We start from the raw sequence: 20850 nt of genomic DNA, 5'->3' as shown, positions 1-20850 counted from the left end.
CCTAGTTGGTCCATCTATATTAAACAGCGTGCGCTAACAGGACGTACACAGGAAACTTGGAGACAGAGGAAAGAAGCGCATAGACACATAAAAGAACCCTTAGTAGAAGATATATGCTGTAGTAGAACTTTCTGACGGGCTAGTTGGTACATCTCTATTAAAAAACGTGCGCTAACAGGACGTACACAGGAAACTTGGAGACAGAGGAAAGAAGCGCATAGACACATAAAAGAACCCGTAGTAGAAGATAGATGCTGTAGTGGAACTTTCTGACGGGCTAGTTGGTCCATCTCAATTAAACAGCGTGCGCTAACAGGACGTACACAGGAAACTTGGAGACAGAGGAAAAAAGCGCATAGACACATAAAAGAACCCGTAGTAGAAGATATATGCTGTAGTAGAACTTTCTGACTGGCTAGTTGGTCCATCTCAATTAAACAGCGTGCGCTAACAGGACGTACACAGGAAAATTGGAGACAGAGGAAAGAAGCGCATAGACACATAAAAGAATCCGTAGTACAAGATATATGCTGTAGTAGAACTTTCTGACGGCCTAGTTGGTCCATCTATATTAAACAGCGTGCGCTAACAGGACGTACACAAGGAAACTTGGAGACAGAGGAAAGAAGCCCATAGACACATAAAAGAACCCTTAGTAGAAGATATATGCTGTAGTAGAACTTTCTGACGGGCTAGTTGGTACATCTCTATTAAACAGCGTGCGCTAACAGGACGTACACAGGAAACTTGGAGACAGAGGAAAGAAGCGCATAGACACATAAAAGAACCCGTAGTAGAAGATAGATGCTGTAGTGGAACTTTCTGACGGGCTAGTTGGTACATCTCTATTAAACAGCGTGCGCTAACAGGACGTACACAGGAAACTTGGAGACAGAGGAAAGAAGCGCATAGACACATAAAAGAACCCGTAGTAGAAGATATATGCTGTAGTAGAACTTTCTGACGGGATAGTTGGTCCATCTCAATTAAACAGCGTGCGCTAACAGGACGTACACAGGAAAATTGGAGACAGAGGAAAGAAGCGCATAGACACATAAAAGAACCCGTAGTAGAAGATAGATACTTTAGTAGAACTTTCTGACGGGCTAGTTGGTCCATCTCAATTAAACAGCGTGCGCTAACAGGACGTACACAGGAAACTTGGAGACAGAGGAAAGAAGCGCATAGACACATAAAAGAACCCGTAGTAGAAAATATATGCTGTAGTAGAACTTTCTGACGGGATAGTTGGTCCATCTCAATTAAACAGCGTGCGCTAACAGGACGTACACAGGAAACTTGGAGACAGAGGAAACAAGCGCATAGACACATAAAAGAACCCGTAGTAGAAGATAAATGCTGTAGTAGAACTTTCTGACGGGCTAGTTGGTCCATCTCAATTAAACAGCGTGCGCTAACAGGACGTACACAGGAAACTTGGAGACAGAGGAAAGAAGCGCATAGACACATAAAAGAACCCGTAGTAGAAGATATATGCTGTAGTGGAACTTTCTGACGGGCTAGTTGGTCCATCTCAATTAAACAGCGTGCGCTAACAGGACGTACACAGGAAACTTGGAGACAGAGGAAAGAAGCGCATGGACAAATAAAAGAACCCGTAGTAGAAGATATATGCGGTAGTAGAACTTTCTGACGGGCTAGTTGGTCCATCTGAATTAAACAGCGTGCGCTAACAGGACGTACGCAGGAAACTTGGAGACAGAGGAAAGAAGCGCATAGACACATAAAAGAACGCGTAGTAGAAGATATATGCTGTAGTAGAACTTTCTGACGGGATAGTTGGTCCATCTTAATTAAACAGCGTGCGCTAACAGGACGTACACAGGAAACTTGGAGACAGAGGAAACAAGCGCATAGACACATAAAAGAACCCGTAGTAGAAGATATGTGCTGTAGTAGAACTTTCTGACGGGCTAGTTGGTCCATCTCAATTAAACAGCGAGCGCTAACAGGACGTACACAGGAAACTTGGAGACAGAGGAAAGAAGCGCATAGACACATAAAAGAACCCGTAGTAGAAGATATATGCTGTAGTAGAACTTTCTGACGGGCTAGTTGGTCCATCTCAATTAAACAGCGTGCGCTAACAGGACGTACACAGGAAACTTGGAGACAGAGGAAAGAAGCGCATAGACACATAAAAGAACCCGTAGTAGAAGATATATGCTGTAGTAGAACTTTCTGACGGGCTAGTTAGTCCATCTCAATTAAACAGCGTGCGCTAACAGGACGTACACAGGAAACTTGGAGACAGTGACTGTCTCCAAGTTTCCTGTGTACGTCCTGTTAGCGCAAGCTGTTTAATAGATATATCTACGCTCCGTTCCTTTTTTGCTTTTTTTTCAGCCGGACGCCGTTCAGGTTCCCGCCACGAATGCGGAGGTTACGGCGGCCGGCAGCCTTCCTTCCATTCCTCATTCAATGCACCGTAACCATCTCGCAGAAATCGGGACGCTTCGCGTGTGCACACGTGAGAACACGGCTCATGAGGTTACGAGAAGGCGCACTGTATGAGTCTCAGTGGTGCGCTTCGTTTGTTTGTTCCGTGCACGACACTGCATACTTAAATAATCCTGCCGTTTTATCACACGTAGTTCGTTAGAGCCACAATCTGCGATAATGTTCGAAGCACTAACACACCTCGCGGATAACTCCTTTAACCGATGTATTCTACCAGGACATTACATATATACTACACACTCGCAGTACTGAACAGCTGCTTCGGCGTCGTCGCTGCATTATATATAGTTAAGCACACCTCTAGGGTAAGCGTGCTGCGTCCGACATTTTTTTTTTGTACTGCAAGTTAAAGCTTTTTCTCTATTAGATAAAAACGGGGTATAAATTTAAGGACACCCGATGATATCCGCGCATGTGGATGTGCCACACCTCTTGTACAATGAAACTGCCTGCACCACACGATGTAAAGCACTACCTCCTGCTCCGTCAGCAGCAGCTTATTCTTCTTTGCATTCATGCATTCTCAAAACGCCAGCATCCGGCATGTAGACAAGCACCGAAAGAAAGGACTTCATCAGATTCCTGAACGCATAACAAAAGCTGCATAATGAGGGCCGGCTGCGTCACATTGCGTGCACTGCCGAGAGTACGTCGGCTTAGATGGCTTTTCGAGTTTCGCCGGACCGTATAAGGCTATATATAGTCGGAGGCTGCTCTTGTCTTTGAGGCATCTCGCCTGTTCCCGTCCGTGTATATCGGAGGAAGCAAGAGGCAGAAGACCGGCTGCAGATCTCCTCGTGCGATTTCCGCCACACGACTTTTCGCGAGGATAGCCACGCACGGCAGCCGTAAACAAGGCGTGTGCAGATCTATGCTCTATGCTCAGTGCTCTAGGCCTACCTACTAGTGCTTTACCTACGAGAGCGTTAGTACCCCATGTCGGAAAAAATTGTCCTGCGTCGGCGACTGTTTAAAGCCTCGTAGCCGGAGCGGCCGCTCCGGCAACCTAAGTGGGCCGCCTAGGTCACATGACCTTGTGGCGTCATCACAACGTGGCCACTGGATTGTGAGCAAGCTGACCACTGCGACAGGTGGCAGTTAAATTAATGTATGGCCACGAGAGGCTGCTCGGAAATAGCAGTAACACAAGCCCCACCGGTGGCAGCACCTGTCTTCGCATGCGGGCCAGTGGCGCATCGCTTAACCGCTGCACCACTGTGCCAGGATTGGCATGAGGACTCCCAGGGATCTATGAATGTTAAGTAGAGAAAGATCAATTCCGCATATATCAACCCATTAACGCTCCCCTCCAGTATTTTATGCACTGTGAGTTTGCGAACTCAAAGTATGTGAGCTGGATCTCTATAGAGCCGACAGACAAATTCTGCGAACGTGTACAGTGATACACCGGAAGAAAGACTTACGAGTTTCGTTGATGCAGCCTACTTTTAATAGTCTCATTGCTAGAATATTTCTTTGGTTGAGTAAAATAGGCCAAAACATTCCTATCGTATATAGAATTGTATCTTGAAAACATTAACATCAGTGACTCTACCAGTAGCGGTTGACGCAGAGTTCTGTCTGTCTCTGAGTGCGTGAGTGTGTGTGCGTACACGCGCGCTCTGATACAGCTCGATCTATCTTCTATTCTTGAGGATAACAGAGCAAAAGACGGGGTCGAAACAGGAAGCGCTCCTCCTTCCTCTTTAGTCCCCGTCTTTTGTGCTGTCGCCCTCAAGAATGTATAAGCAACCATTTGAACCAACTCGCCCGTTTAGCAATACTATTTTCTATCCTCTCTCCTTCTACTCCCATGCGTACTCCTGCGCGCGTAGGCGCTGGTCCTCGCATGCGCGTGCCCTGCGGTGACAGATATCACCGTACGCTCTCACCTGGTGTGATCACGTGGGGGACCGACTGTCTACTTTTTACTTTTTATGAATAGTCTTCAACGTAATCTCAGACGCGCCCTCCTGAGTTTTTTTCTCCATGTATAAAAGCTGCGGGGGGGGGGGGGGGGCAACTGAGCTCCTCCTTAAGGGTATGATGCATTAGCGGTAAATGGTTATTGCCGTTATATGCGGAATTACTCATTCTCTACTTACCATTCATAGATCCCTGGGAGTCCTCGTACCACTCCTGGCGCAGCGGTAAGGCGATGCGCCACTGCCACAGCACAGCACAGCAGGTGGCTGTTTCAAACGCAGCCACCTGTGGGGCTTGCGAGACCCAGGTTGCTCTTCCCGAGCAACCTCTCACGACCAATCATTAATTTAACAGCCACCTCCCACGATGCTCAGTTTGCTCACAATCCGGTGAGCGGATTTCCACCTGTCAAGGCGGCGGGCAGGTTGTGATGACGTCACAAGATAACGTGACCTATAGGTGGCAGGTGGGCTATCTGCTTTTCCTCTCACAACCGCGACGACGGCGGACTTTCTGCATAACGGGAGCCTTCACGCTCTCATGGTAAATCCGCGAGCGGCGGCGTGGCGCACCAGTTGCGTTGAGAGGTGCATGAATTCAACCAAGGTCGATGCGGTGGGTTGCGCTCGGGACGCTGCACGTAACCGGGCAAGAAAGAGCACGCAAGCGTACGCCGCGTCAAATGCAGGGAGAAAAAGCACGGAACGATGCCCGCAAACGCGCTACGAGACAAGATCCGCCAGTCCATGCCCACTTATTTCGCCTACCACAGGGGACTCATTGTAACCATTCCATAACATAAAAAGCACAATCACCGTACCGTTAAGCATGGCGTCACCATTGCGTTAATTATTTCGCGAACCAGCTAGCGCTGACCACTCGCGTTACCCTTGGAGTAGGTCTATAGTTAATTTCTCTTCTTTTTAATAAATGAAATAAACCCCTACCACTCTACCACCTCCTCGTTATCTTGCTCACCGTCATGCTGCAATGCGCATTCGATGAATGAAATATTGTATGCATTAAAATAATCAACAGCAGCGCAAGGCTCTTCGAACCCAGTGGCCTTGCTATACTTCCATACATGGCAGTATGCTCATTTTCGTATATGTAGCATACACCTGCGAGGACAGGCCAAGCGACGACACAAGTCGCTGTCGTCCCACGTTCTCGGCAGCGCAAGTCCACCTTCAGTTATAATGGGCCCGTGGGCGGCTTGACAGTCTTCCCGGAAAGCTACCTGCCCGTAATACAAACCACACAAAGTGTGTGCGCTGTAGCTTGTGAAAGGAGAAAATGACCCGCCACTTGCAAGTGCATATCCCAATTACGGTTTGCCGGTGAGCCGGCAAAGCGGACAAGGTGTTCCTTCACACTTTCACTTTTGGCTATCGAAATGACAAAAACGACAGACGCAAAAGCTGCACCCCACCAGGGAGCAGTTTCGCGTCCACTGCCACCGCCTGACGTGCGTGACTACGCGAAATCAGTGGAAACTTCGCGGGCGAATATCTCGGAAATACTCGTGGGGTAGCATTCTATACCTAATGGGGAAGGCTTGAAAGGCGACCGCCTCTATTTTCCAATATAAATATTCACGCTATACGTCATGGCTAAAACGTTAAACATATTTTAGTTATAATCAGGTGCCCAACGGCTACAATTAGGTCGCTTTCACGTACCTATTATAGCGCCTAATTTCAAAGAATCTGTAAAGCTTAATTTTTAGCACTCTGTATATACCAGGTATTTCAGGGAAGCCCGCTACTGTTTTTTTTTAAATATGCTTTTCGAGGTATGAAGTCGGCTTCTGCGGAAAACTAGTGTCGGCAGACTTCGGAAAACAGGTGAACAATGTTAACTATTCAGCTGGTTAACTAACTTTGATAATTATCTTTTTAACTATTATAGATAGGTGCCTGTTTGCAATTCTAATTGTAGCTGACCCTTAGTAAGAGCCATATACCTTCACTTAACAGCAGCCATGTAAAACATTGTGAAACTATACATTCCCTACAGTCAGGCCGTCCGCTTTAAAAAAAATATGCTCAGTGCAATCGCGTTTTACAGAAATTGCTCAGAACTTCGCAGTGTTGTTATGAAACAGAAGTTTCCGTCAAAGGTAATTGATGACGCCGTGAAACGCGCAGACGCATGTGACTGCGAGTCATTACTGTGCGAAAAAAAAACCTATCTTGAAAAGCCAAACTAATTTAGTCTTAACCTATACTCCGCATCTACCCCAAATGTAACAGGCATTCTAAGAAGACATCGCATTATCATGATGCGAATTGTCCCTTTAGAGGACACCTGTAAAGTACCACTGCGAGCTGTATTCCGACGTGCTAAAAAGTAGCGCGATCTTTCAACTTCTTTAAAAATCACTCCTTCAGTGTTTTCCGGCACCGGCACCGTGCAACAAATCTCGCTGTATATTTGGCCTACAGTTGGCGACGTCACAGATAGCTGTTAGCGCTGCTTTCAGGGTGAAATGCTTGGGAAATGGGTCTTTGACCCCACCTTGAGCAAATGAAAATACCTCGTGTCATGGCGCTCTTTCGCTGCAGATGCCCTTGCGCTATAAAAATTCACTATCACAGCACTGCTTTTAGCTACAGTGTAAGAACTAGAGGTACTTGACCTGCGACAGTGGAAACGCAATTCATCTACTAGGATGTTCCGTCTACCAGCTGCAATACACCTATAGGTCAAACTGCGACGCATTTCATATTGCGCTTTAGAACCATAAGGCTCACAGTGCAGGTCTCCCTAAAGTCCCTAGATTAGCTTTACGGTCTACCCAACCTGCTCTTATCTAAGCATGTAAATGTTCCGGCTCATTCATTTCATAAATTAAAAGCCACCATCTTGAAATCTGGGTTTCGATCACACTACGACCTTGAAGTTTAAAGGCGCCTCGTCATGTATAAACCAAAGAGTATAGATAAGCTAACTGGCCCATCCTAACCACCTCATTTTTCTCACCAACTTTTTGAGAACAGCAGGGACGTGAGTGTTATCTTTTATTTCGTTTATAAAATGCGTTATGCGTGACTATAGAAGACTTTTGTTTTGTGGTTTCATGGCACTGTGAGTCATTGCCCTTTTGCGCGGTTTTATTCATTTTATTGGATATGTACGCATCGCAAGGCACGCATTATCATTCAGAACATAGCTTCGCCAAGTGCCATTTTTTTAAATTTTTTAACCGCATCTTTTTCGCACAGCTGCGCTGCGCATTATTCTGCACCTTGCATGTTTGCCACTTGTCCATGTTCTCTTGATATTTTAGATGACCTCTGATACCTAAGTTTAGAGCCTTTTGCGATTGTCTGATTTTGACACAATTTTAGCTCGGTGTTTCTTGTTTTTATTGTCTTACATATTCACCGTCATTGGCGCAGATAGTGATAAAGGAATCATAAAGTTAAGAGACTGCTTACGGCTCACTTCAGTCTAAAGGCCGGTCCCCGGTCAAAACGTCATGTTTTTTCACCACGCCTGTTTTCTTTCAAGTGTATTGCCAGCCTAGCCCTAGGAACGTTTTATATATTGTGGGGATCTGCCCTGCAGCCCCCTGAATTTGCTTTCCCGCGAGGCACCATGCAGCGGCAGTCTCACCTCGAGGCTGAGCGCATTCCCTTGTCAGTTACATGAACTGGCAAGAGAGGGCGCCAGCATCGCTGCGCGGGAGACTGCCAAAGCCAGCGCGCGGGAGAGGGGGCATGGGGGCTTCGGCTGGGATCGTCGGCGTGAGCGGACGCGTCGCTCGCGGCTCCGCTCTTCGCCGGCGGGGCGAGGAAGCGATGGGGAGACAGGCTCCCGTACTCGTCCCATCCGGCCTTCGGAGTATAGATCCCTTGCCCTAGCGCGGGCGAACAATCGCTCGGAACCTTGCTGATGAGTCGGACGTCCTCGATTCATTAGCATACCTTGTTGCTAGCTGGCGTTATTGTTTCTGTAGCAATAAATGCCTGTTTGTGTCAGCCAATGTGCCGTTCCTTTGTTCCCCCAGAGCAAGGCCCGCCGTGGTCGGCAAGCCCTCGGTAGCGTACGCGATCACAGTGTGGAGTCCGGGCGGCTTTGAACCGTGTCAGCCGCGATTGAGTGGGGAGAACGTACTTATCTCCACCATTCAACCCCACAATATATATATATATATATATATATATATGTGTGTGTGTGTGTGTGTGTGTGTGTGTGTGTGTGTGCTGGTGAACACTCAAGGTTCGAGTACACCAAAAAAAAGATAAATACCCACGAGAGCAGCAGATTGGACAGCCGTCGCCATAGCTCAGTTGATAACAGCACCGGACGCGATATTCGGAGGTCGTGGGTTTTGATCCCACCGGCGGCATGGTTGTTTTTTCTGCTGCTTGATAAGTAATTTTCTTTAAGCGATTTATTAATCTAAGTAATATCATCCCACTGATAAGCACAAGACATTAAAAAAATAACGTTCCCCTATGCACCTTGGTTTCGGTGACTGTTGGCTCCCATCCTATATATATATATATATATATATATATATATATATATATATATATATATATATATATATATATATATATATATATATATATATATATATATATATATATATATATATGTATATATATATATATATACGGCAGAGCACGCTGTCACCCATCTCCATCTGCTGAAGAAATATTGGAATTCAGTATGGAGGTTGCACGTACAGCGATGCTCCTGGTATTCTTGATGCTTTCAGTTGACTATTATCGAAAGCTCTTCGGGGGTTGTGGAGGCAAAAATAGGTGATCAGATTACAGTTGCTTACTCGAAACCTTTCCTCGACTTGATGAGCAGCTGCACGCAAGCCTGCAGTAATGAAGGGACCTATCACTTTGGACGAAATTAAATCTGCCATTTCTGGCCTGCCGATTGTGTTACTAGCGAGTTTTATAAAACGTTTTCCACTTGCCTAGCGCCTGTTTTGATGGAGGTTTTTCATGCTCCTTATGATGTACGTTTTATGCCCCCTCCTTTGCTTTTTATTCTGGGAATACCACATTAATTCCAAAAAGCGCAGATACAAATCGGTAGAAAACAGTTGAAGGATATCATCAAATTTCCCTCTGTAATTTAGATTACAAACTTCTTGCAAAGGTTCTTTGTAATTGTCTGCAGCTAGTTGTCGCTGATTTAATAGGCTCTCCTCAGCTCTGCGGTATCAGGGCCGCAGTATCCGAACGCATATTCATATTGCACGTTAGATATTTGAGGCAGTATCAGATGAAGCCGGTCAAGCGGCTTTTATTCAGATTGACCTTGCAAGGGCATTTGATAAAGTTCACCACGATTTCTTGTTTGCGGTCTTAGAGCATGCAAATATTGGAGACGTTTTGTTCAGGGGCATAGGACTGGGCTATAAGGAGTCCTCTACAAGGTTAATTGTTAACCAAGTGCTAACCAAACCTAGACTACTGAAACGATCTTTTCGTCAAGGCTGTCCACTAGGGCCTTTACATTGAACCCCTTCGCCTCAGTATTAATAACAGCGCGGCTGTCCGTGGTTTCTCCCCGACACAATGCGAATATCTAAGCCTATGCAGATAATGTCGCCCTCTTTTGTTCTGACAAAAATAGTGAACTTGAGGCATTGCATTTGACTGAACTATTTTGTGAGGTATCAGGTGCGGCTCTTAATTCAGATAAATCTGAGGGGTTTCGGTTTAGTCATTGGGTTGTGAGGCCAAGTCATTTTGGCGGCATAAGCTGGAACTGCGGCGCCCTTGAGCACCTAGGGATTCCTCTGCACCAAATTCGCAACAGTATATAATCTCCATGAGGCGACAAACCCAGGCTTGGATGTGTAGGGAACTGTCAGTGTTTGCTCGGGCTCAAGTCTGCAGCTTTATTTATTTGCAAATCTTGCCTATGTCCTGCAGATTCTCCATTGTGCGAGGAAGAAAATGCAGGTGATGCAGGTGAGAGTAAGCTTGCAGAGTATTTGTTTCCAATACTGTTTTATCGGCAACCTTTTCTGAAGTTTCTTGACACCAGTGTTTTAAAACGTCTTGAGCGAATGTGCATGGAAGGTGAATCGCCGCCTATGCAATACGCCATTGTGCGAGGAATAAAGTGCAGGTGATGCAAAGAATATTCGTGACCTTCGTATGGGGCTCTTGGTGGGTTTACTTGCACCCAGAGACCATTGACCATTGTTTTATTCTGTGCAATGATGATATGTTCTTCTGGGACATATTACAGCGAACACCTAAGAACACTGAAATCACACCATACAGTATCCGCTTTTGGCCTGTTGAGAAAAACTGTGTTGTGGCATGAGCTCTATTTATGTTGATGGGACTATTTAGTCGCTGGAAGAGCCGTATGATGCACCACCACGCCGAATCACCGTGGTCATCGAAATCTTTGCAAAGCAGTGCGTTTCGATGCGGGCAGTATATGGTGCCCTGGATGCGCCGCCTAGCTGGCTCCCCTGTCTAGATGAATGTGTGTGCCTCCCACACTTTTGATGTTTGGGAAGGAGGGGACGTGCGGGGGTATAGTGGGCTCGAATTACACAGCGTGGTGTTTTGTGGCATAAGAATACTCAGAATTTTCTTTTTCGGCATTATTTCCACGCAATGAAGAAAAAAAAAAGACTGTGGCGATAGCCTTTTGCTCTTTAGAACTGACCAGCGAAGCTAACTTGTTCGCGCCGCTGCAGGTTCGAATCCCAGTCGCGGTAATATTTGTTTGATTTATTTTTATTCATTTATTTCACTCGGCACAAACCCACAAACATAAAACATCGCGGGGTTTACCCATCAGAATAGCGCTTTCGCACTAATAACCTTTTCCGGAACCCGCGAGCGGTGGGGGCGGAGTTCGATCCCCAGTGCCGCCGGGCACCCACCGGTGACACGATTTGTACAAGCTTTCCCCTGGTCTGGTGCTCGGCTTATCTGGGGCGAAATGCTTGGGAAATGGGTCTTTAACCCCGCCCTGAGTAGAAAAAAAACCTTGTGCCATGGCGGTCTTTGGCCACAGGTGCCATTGCGCCATAAAAATTCATCATCATCATTATAATTTTCCTGAACCGCCTTAAAAAGGACACAAAATCATCGGACACATCTACCTCGATATTTATACATTTTTGCGAGTTTAGTTTGGGTAGTTTCTGGCCACGATGGGATATCTTAGGAGCCAGAAAACGAATGCTTTGTTTCATTATGAAGCGCTGCTGAAAACGGAAACGTGACTTAGGGCTCAAATTCCGTAGCCGGCCGCCTGTGACAACTTCCGCCGGACTCCCTGCCGGAGCAATATTGTGCTGGTCGATATGGGTTGGGTCGTCCTGTGCCGAATTCGGTGGTTCTGGAGCGTATTGAATATCATCGACCAGTAGAACTCACAAGTCATCACACTCAGTGCACACCAAGAAACAAATCAGTGTAATATCGTTAATTAGAACCTCCGGTTTATCCGAACTGCATGCTGCTTCGTTGTCATGAAAATAGCATATATTTCAATGAAGTAAACCGCTCGGTGCTTCGAACACATGACCGTACGTGCAATGGTTAATTCAAGCAGGCCGCGCAGCCGACCTGCCTCTGGGCACCCAGCGAGTGCCTGTGGCCCAGTAACCATGGCAACCGGCCTTTCTCTATGGCACGGTTATCGCGGTGAGCTGCTGGTGCCGCGTGCACGGACGGTTTGCCGTTATCGTCCGTTACCATTTACTTTCCGCGCACGCCGCTTTAGTCTGCACGGCTCTCGCTGTCCATCGGGAGCTGCTGTGTCACAGTTCATTTCTCGGCACCTGTCGCAGGGAAAAGGGGGGAGTGGGGTTCGAGGGCGCTGATATGCGTCTACAGTTCGGTTATCCGCGCGACGCAGTACTGCGTTAACCCGCTTTCGGATTGGGCACATTTTAGTTTGAACTCTGCATAATTCCATCACGGTTTTCTCGGCGTTGTGATGCCGCGCTGAGTGACGAGGGGGCGCGTTTGCCACGTTGCAGCCACATCAGTCACTCAGCGCCCTTTGCACTGTGGTCTGTCTACTCAGAGACCAGCTATGTGAGGCTAGACGCCTGGCGCAGATCAGCATTGCAGCGCCGCTCTACAAGGTGTGGCTGCTTGGCTGCGCCATGTCCAGGGGCTACGGCGCTGCTCTGAACGCGGCCATGATCACCAAGGAGAGCAAGGTGGGCATCTGGGGCCTGGGTGCCGTCGGCCTCTCGGCCGTCATGGGTGCCAAGGAGCGAGGTGCCAAGACCATCATCGGCATCGACATCAACGAGGCCAAGTTCCAGAAAGGTGCGTGCCCCACTGTTCCATCTGGCCACTGTCGGGGAAGGTTGTAGACTGTCCACAAGAAAGAGGAGGAAGGAATCACTACCTACGTTCACGACAATGGCACATCACCGTAACTTCTGGTGTGCATCTCACGAACTGTACATGTTTAAAGGTTGAAATTTAGATTAAATTCTGTACCTTTTTTATTAGCTAAGGACCCCCAATTTGGGTGTATTGCATAAAGGCTGGATACAGGATTAAAAATAAATTTACATACAAAATAGTATGTTAAATATGTATGGTATCATCATCATCAGCCTGCCTACGCTCATTGCAGGACAAAGGCCTCTCCCATGTCTCTCCAATTAACCTTGTCCTTTGCCAGCTGCAGCCACCATATCCCCGCAAACGTCTTTATCTCATCCGCCCATTTAACCTTCTGCCGCTCCCCTGCTTAAGCTTGCTAATTCTCTTGATGCCCAGTTCGTTACCATCGGTTATCTTGCCCTCGCATTACATACCCTGTCCAAGCCCATTTCTTCTAATTGATTGCGACTAGGATAACCCGCGTGTGTTCTCTGACCCGCTATGCCCTCTTCATGTCCCTTAACGTTACACCTATCCTTTTCCTTTCCATAACTCGCTGCGTTGTCCTCAATTTAGGTTGAACCCTTTTCGTTAGCCTCCACGTTTCAGCCTCATAGGTGAGCACCGGTAAGATACAGTTGTTATATACTTTTATCGTGAGAAATACTGGTAAACTTCCATTGAAGGTCAGAGAGAACGGGCCAGATGAGCTCCGTCCCATTGTTATTCCAGTTTTTCCCTCTCGTGATACGGCGCTGCGGTCATTATACCTGCCCTAGGTAGACGTATTCTCAGTCACGTCATGCCGAAAGCCGTTCCAGCCAATGGCTGAGCGAAGGAAGAATAATGCAGCAAATCTAGCATGAGCATGTGGAGGGGCAACTTGCAGGGGATGACCGATGCGGGTTGAATTGCGTGCCGGAAAGCTGATGTATATGTAGGGCAGAATACAAAGGTATGTGCAAAAACAGAAGTGACATGAAATTAGCACATACTGGCGATTCGACTACGGCAATCAAGATTTATTAAACCGGACTTTGCTTTCAAATATGATATGCTGACATTGTTTGAATAATATGCAGGCTGTTATATGGTGATTGCAGTGAATTTATCAGATAGGTGTGGTTAGGGCTCCAGATACGCTTTACTGCCTGTAGATCCGGACTATACATAGAATTCTTCGTTTTCGGGTTTTATATTTTTTCAAACTTGGGGGGTAAAATTGGGCGCTACTTATCAGCTTGATAATAGGGGAGGAATAGGTTTTTTCGTGAAAACGTTCCGAAATTCGAGTTTTTCTCGTGTTAAATTTACAAACTGTATTAATTTATTGGATTTTTTTTCAATCGGAGGGTATCAATTTGGGCTATGTTTCAGGCTGGTAAGCGGGGGGAATCGTAGTTCTCAAGAAATTATTCCGGAATTCGGGGTTTCTTTGCTAATTAATAATTACTAGTAAACAGCATGTATCAGTGTCGGGACACGAAATATTTTATTCGCGCAAGCTGGCCACCCACCAACTTTTTATACGTCGTTGTTATCATACCTAATCATCTTCATGCGCAGAATTTCGGTTTCCATGCGAGACATGTCCTGTCTTTGGAGGTATCTCAGCTGAGAGAACGTTCTCTCGACATCACAGCTGCCATTAGCTATTGTTGGGGATGAGGGGTCCTTGAGTGAGCTGACTCTTTCAGCGCCGCAGGTCCCTTCTCCGAATGACGTGGTCGGACTTGGTTATGAAGGAAACTGTACAGGGGGTTTATTTTACATTATTTACAAGATTTAGGACCCCATTGGTGTGTGATGGGGGAAGGTCGGAGGATCTGAGATCTGAGGATGATCGAGGATTCCTTTCTCACGGCACTCGTCGTCCGGTTTAAAAAGGGTCCGGTCCCTAGGATTCCCTAGGTTCGAGGAGGTCTTCGCCACGTTGGGCGTGGCCTAACTTGCGTTGTCGTACACACACACACACACACACACACACACACACACACACACACACACACACACACACACACACACACACACACACACACACACACACACACACACACACACACACACACACACACACACACACACACACACACACACACACACACACACACACACACACACACACACACACACACACACACACACACACACACACACACACACACACACACACACACACACACACACCACTTCACATAGGGACACGCCCCCATCACATGCCTCACCGGAGAGAGAGGGTGCCGCTGGACAATCGCCCCCACCAGAGAGAGCGTTGTCTTCGCGTCCGAACGACAGTTCTCACGCTGTCAAGTCGGGCACGCGTTCCGGGAAGTCCGAATGGGCGAGGCGCCGGCGAGCAGGCACAGTTGAAGGGGTGAACCACCCCTGCTTGGTTTTGGCGGTCGCTAACTGCCTCCGCACCGCACGGTCGATCTTCCGGGAACAATGTTGTTTACAAACGGCAGCAGAATCCTCCGTCTCGAATCCAATAAACCAGGCGAGGACCGGCCGTGGGAACCAAGATGCCTATCGCTGTGCAGTGACCCCGGTTGCAGGTGTCCGGGCCGAATACGCAGGTGAATCAGACCACCGGCTATCGCCAGAAACCTTAGACTATGCATGACATTGTCAACGCGGTATTTGCTAGCCCAGGGTAGCGCACAGTTGCGTCGTGCGTGCCAAGAGTACATGACACCTGTATTTATTAGTGGGCTTGCTTTCAGCAAGCACTGGTTAAACTCCCCGCGATGTTAGTCTACATCGTTCATCGTGGAAATCAAGAGAGGTCGGTAGTCATCAAACGACTGACTCAGCAGCCCCTTCTGCAATGGATCCAGTACGGCTTCCAATATCCATAACGCCAATTGGTTTCCGTCTTTGTTGGCCACCTCTTGCCCGTGCGCCATCTGGGGGCAGAGTAGTTCCGCGGGAGTAGTTGTGCCAGAAATCGAGGACAAATCGGCTTTTACCCGACTTTTAGGGAACATGTTCCGGGTGCAAAAACCGAGTAAACTTTGGTTTTACCCAAAAACGAAGAATCGTAAATATACAATATTTTTTCAACATCGCCGAATGCGCAACGTAATTCCCAACGCTTATTCTATTACGTGATCTTGTGACACTTGCGCTGTACGTGCACTTACATTTTTATGCGCTGGCTGTACGCCTTGCTCTTGCAGGCTATGTACCGGAAACTGGCAATCTAGAAAAAAAAAACCTTGTTTAGCAAAAATTGAGCCCTGCGAACTATAAACACAGGTTGCGGACTGAACATCGGAAACCACGCTAGTCTGTCGCCCCGATTTGTTTCGGCTGTAGAATTTGCCACTACGGTATTGAAATACCAACCGCGTACGCATTATTCATAAACGTTCCTGGACACAGTTTGTTCTCGAAGGCTGTTCTCGAGCGCCTTCCAAGTCCCCGGTAGATACGTACTGCCAATGCTCGGCATCGTTCACTCAGTTAGCCATGTCCTAAACCAAACCTGCTATCCAGCCTGAGTATCAACAAGTCAGAGAACGATATGATTATACAGCGTGAATCGCAGTAACTTTTCGAACAGTGTGGAAGTTGCATAGAGAAGACGCTAAACGTTTCCGAAAAATGTGCGTGACACTTTGTACGTCGCTCTTTCTGCGTGCACGCAGCGAAGGAGTTCGGCTGCACCGAGTGCGTGAATCCAAACGCGTTGTCCAAGACTATTTTGCAGCACCTGGCTGAAATGACGAATGGCGGCCTCGACATCACGTTCGAGTGCATCGGCAACGTCAGCACAATGGTGGGCATTCCTCCCCGCTAATCGTAGTGGGAGACAGCGCGGGGGGTCGTTTTGCTCAATGTTTCATGTATAAGATCCCGCAACACTATATTTTTACGGTTGCTCGCGGAGGTAGAGTAGGAAAAAAGTTTATTTGTCATCAATTCCCGGATGTATAGTCCTAAGTACAAGACCACAGTGTGGGTGGCGACCATGCGGGCACTATAGAGCAGCTATTGCTGCCCGTCAAGGGAACGCTGGTAAGACGAGCCTTTAACCATCCCCGCATGATCGGGTGTTGGGTTGGGGAGGGATGGACAGGGCTTCGCCGGCAAGATTGCAACAGGTCCTGAGGAGATGGTAGGGGATGGGCTGACCTGAGAGCTCAGCTTTCGCTGTGGGCCTTATACAACGCGCCGTGCGCCGACAGCGCGTGCGACGGTCATAAGAGGTATCACTCGGACCCGCTGGAGACCACGCGCTGCACCTGGCAGCTGGTAGCTGGACAACTCGACGCGCCGCCCAGGTGAGCGGCTTTCAGTGGGACCTTGTTAGCCTCCACCTGTATGCAGGTAGCTCTGGGAAGTAATGAAAAGGACCGTGCCGCAGGTTATCCCGCGGCTATTTCGTTTCGACGTGGTGCCTGAATTAATTGACAGTGCACTAACATGGTGCATTTCCTTTGCATAATCGAACTGCATTTTGGCGCAGTCGCAAACAGAGCAATAACCGGATGACGCACGTATATAACGGCTTGCGCGTGCTTGCATCATCCACTGCTGGTGGCGCAGAGGGATGCGCTGGAGTCATGCCACGCCGGCTGGGGAGAGTCCTTCATCCTGGGAGCAGCACCCACGGACAAGGTGATCTCCACTCTGCCCTCGCAGCTCACCGCCGGCCGGGCCTAGCGAGGATGCGTCTTCGGAGGTGCGTGACCCACACCAGTCGTGTGCTGGCCTCGTTTTGTGCTCAGTGAGCCAGGGCGCCGCGTAACCATGCGGGCATACGGATAAAATGAAGGCTACCAGCGATTTTCGAAACGCGATGAGCGGGCGGGACGCACACGAATGTACCGTCTTTGGTATACGTACAGCCCAAGGGGCCAGCTTCTGAGCCTTGCAGCGCGGCTCCTCTTGCGTACTCAGGGACCCTAACCTCACTAAGGCGGGAGGAACTTAAGTCCTCAAAGTTACCAAGCTTAGGGCTATCAAGTGTGCTTAAGAGCCGCTCTACACGGCTTGGAAGCAAACCCCTTGGGCTGTATATTTTTGACAAAGACTACCATTAAAAGCAGGCATTACGAGAATGAGACCGCAGCTTTCTTCAACGCCGCTGGTGTCGGGTGTACTTTCATCCCATAGATGTCTGCTATCACATTCTTTGCGCTGCGGTGGTGCAGCCGCCACTGGCGTTGAATACTGTCCAACGGTACAATGGACTCTCTTTCTGTCTCTCTTTCCTTATCTGCCTTAATGCTCATTAACGTGCTGACTTCTACTCACTGCAGATTGGATATTCTACCGAAGATTTTAATCATAAAAAATCGCGAATCTCCGCGATTTTCTCATTCTCTGAACCTTAAAAGACCTCACACTGAGTAGGATACGCTCTGCGGTTGCACTGTCCTGTTTGCAGCAGCAACGCGACGAAATCAGCGGCGACACTTCGCTGTGACTCACGTATGGCCAGACACCAGTGCACAGAGCTCAGCTTGTAGCCAAGGCATTTAAATTGCCTCACTCCGTGTCTACAATGCAAGGCGAAAGAAAGATACGTGCTTTTTTTTTAACAACGTCTACTTAAGCATTCAAAAATTAAAGACAAGAGACCACACCACTAGTGAAAACGCGCATATATATCCGGAAAGTGACCGCAAACAGGTTAAAAAAAGGGTTAAAATCAAACAGCCCTTTAAGTCCCCAGGAAACGAATAGAAAAAAATAAGAATCAGTGCAATCGTCATTTTTCGTTGGGTGTCGCTTGAGGTGCGCTCGCTGGGTCCCCCGCAGCTTCACCGGAGGAGCGCTGCGACTCAGCGTAGCCGTGATGCGCCGCCCCAGTGAAGAAGCCCCGGTGCGCACGGAAGCGCCCTGAGACGCGATTAGCCAACCAGACCCCCGTTTCCGGTTTGTAACAAAGCTCTTTCTCCCGAGATCTGTCTGCGCCTGATCAACAAGCGCGTCGATTTGGTCATCGCCAAAAGAACATGTTTCTTTTGCTAGGCATACCCGCAAAAGTTAAATATCGAGAACAATCTGCTTGTTGGTAACGGAGGGCTAACAATTAACATTTGTAGCGGGCTACCAGAGAGCGAAATGCAGGCCGAGATGCGTGTATACGGGCTCTCTATCCTCAGTGTTGCTGCTTTCCAGAATCACTCGCGAGTCGTGACGCTTTTTCTCAGCTGCGTAGTTCGCCCGCTTACCAGCTTATCAAGGTGACAGTTTACTGGATTGTTTACTAAGCTGCAGTGCGCAGGCACCGAACGAAAACGTATCTCCTCTGGTGCACCTGCAGTAGGTCGCCGTCGCTAGCATGAGGCTTCTCAACTGAGCGAACGACGGCGGTCCTCAACGCGCTGCCTCGTCGTGTCGCTCTCTTTTTCGCGCTCGTTCAGGTCCGCTGGTGCCGGCTTTCAATGACCTGTTGACGGACTATAGCGACAGCAGGAAGTCAGCGAAGACTGAGACTGCAGAGTTTATTTAGCATTTGTACAGGAGCTGGAAAAAGTATATGACAACGTGCCATCCGGCTGCTTTTATAGAGTCTGTGGTCCTCTTTAAGGCACTCCAGTAGGTTGGCCTTAAGGCTATGCGCGAATTTCGGTTATCCCTCACTGTCGCTTTCACTTGCGTTTCTAAATCGTTGGTGGAAGGCTTCGACTGAAAGTCTGTATTTTTCAGAAGGCTGCAGCTTTCATTTCTCGTAATCGGCTGCCTTCTTCACTCTAACCCTCATGATTACATCAGCTACTTCACAGGGCAAGATGGTCAGAAGCAGTTGTGGCCAGATGTTGTGAGCAAATTTTGGTGTTCACAATTCTCTCAAAACTTCTTACGAGCAATCTGATGTCCGGTTGAAATTTATATTGCTAAGATCGGGAACCTCGATGTCTATATATACGAAAGGAATTCCACACGAAACCTCTTGGGTCCCCAGCAGACGAGTTAACAAGGACGAGTCAACTGCTATGTTTCAAATTTCTTCTGATCATTGGCAGATTCTCCAGACAGTGATGTTGACATCGACGACCATTTGTCTGGGAATATTGCAAGCGGCTGCTTCAGTGAGTTGACGGAGCATGAATCAACAAAGATGCGGCGGCATGATGTCGAATGTCGGCAGCGACCGCGGCAACGTCACCAGTTTGTTCGCGGGAGCAAATGTGTTCTTGCTAATTCGCCGACGAAGAAAAGCGGCCGAGTTTGTAATCAACGCGCAAAAGCAACGGCGTGTTCGCGCCTACGAAGATCAAAGTGCATCGTCTTCCCTTGGGTCGAGGTACAGCACCAGCATTTCTTTCCCACGGAGCGCTCCGGCGCTTCAACAGGTCCGTCAGCAGGTCACCGAGATCCGGTACCTGCGGACCTGAACGAGTCTGGCATTCCAAGGGCCCATACACTTAACTATGTAACAGCGCACATGGAGCCCACTCTTGGTCATGTGCAGTGTAGCTCGACTGACCAACACTGCTGGCGTGCTGACATAAAAACGTAAAACACTTTTGAGCTAATTGAAATGTAACCAAATTTGACTGAGGTATTTAACTTTTTATATGCTGATTTCATAAATGCATTTTATTTAGTCTATCTTGCGTAGTTGCTGAGTAATAACAATTAACATCCTCGTCAAGTCATCCCGCGGGTGGTAAATAACTATGCAGAAAGTGCAGATTTTTTTTATTTCAGCATGCTCACAAAGCCCTGTTCCGTGCAATAAAGCTATTAGTTTTTTGAGACACCCAGTACACATGCAAAGAACAGTAAAACTCCAGCATTTATATTTCCATAAAAAAAACGTTACTCATAAAAATAAGTTCGATCAATATTTAAAGTGTACACAAAAATAGTTACCCTTATTGAACTCCTTAATGCCTCGGGATTCATGTGCAAAAAGCAATAATTCTACGGCCATTCGCTACGAAATGATGCAGAAACGAGTGATACAAACGCAGAAATAGCGAGAACTGAGGGAATCTATAAGAGCCTTAAAGTTTATTCCCTCGATAGTTTATTTCCTCCTTTGTCTCGTTTATCACTTTGTTTGCTTTTGCTCTTGGCCAGAGAAATGCGACATTGCAACCAACGGAAGCTCTGATCTTCTGCT

At 47.7% G+C, this 20850-nt stretch overlaps 1 protein-coding gene across 1 annotated transcript; it reads left to right on the top strand.

The window, feature by feature from the left end:
* Window positions 1-12443: 12443 nt before the first annotated feature.
* On the top strand, window positions 12444-18618 carry LOC144125490 (all-trans-retinol dehydrogenase [NAD(+)] ADH4-like). The gene is made up of 3 exons (XM_077658931.1): window positions 12444-12698; window positions 17316-17451; window positions 18534-18618. Exons 1-3 carry the CDS (start codon window positions 12530-12532, stop codon window positions 18616-18618), a joined length of 390 nt encoding a protein of 129 aa, XP_077515057.1. The 5' UTR covers window positions 12444-12529.
* Window positions 18619-20850: the final 2232 nt, after the last annotated feature.

This window comes from Amblyomma americanum, chromosome 1, assembly GCF_052857255.1.
Source record: "Amblyomma americanum isolate KBUSLIRL-KWMA chromosome 1, ASM5285725v1, whole genome shotgun sequence".
NCBI classification, from domain to species: Eukaryota; Metazoa; Arthropoda; class Arachnida; order Ixodida; family Ixodidae; genus Amblyomma; species Amblyomma americanum.
Note: the sequence above shows the minus strand (reverse complement) of the source record. Positions and strands in the feature narration are given on the sequence as shown.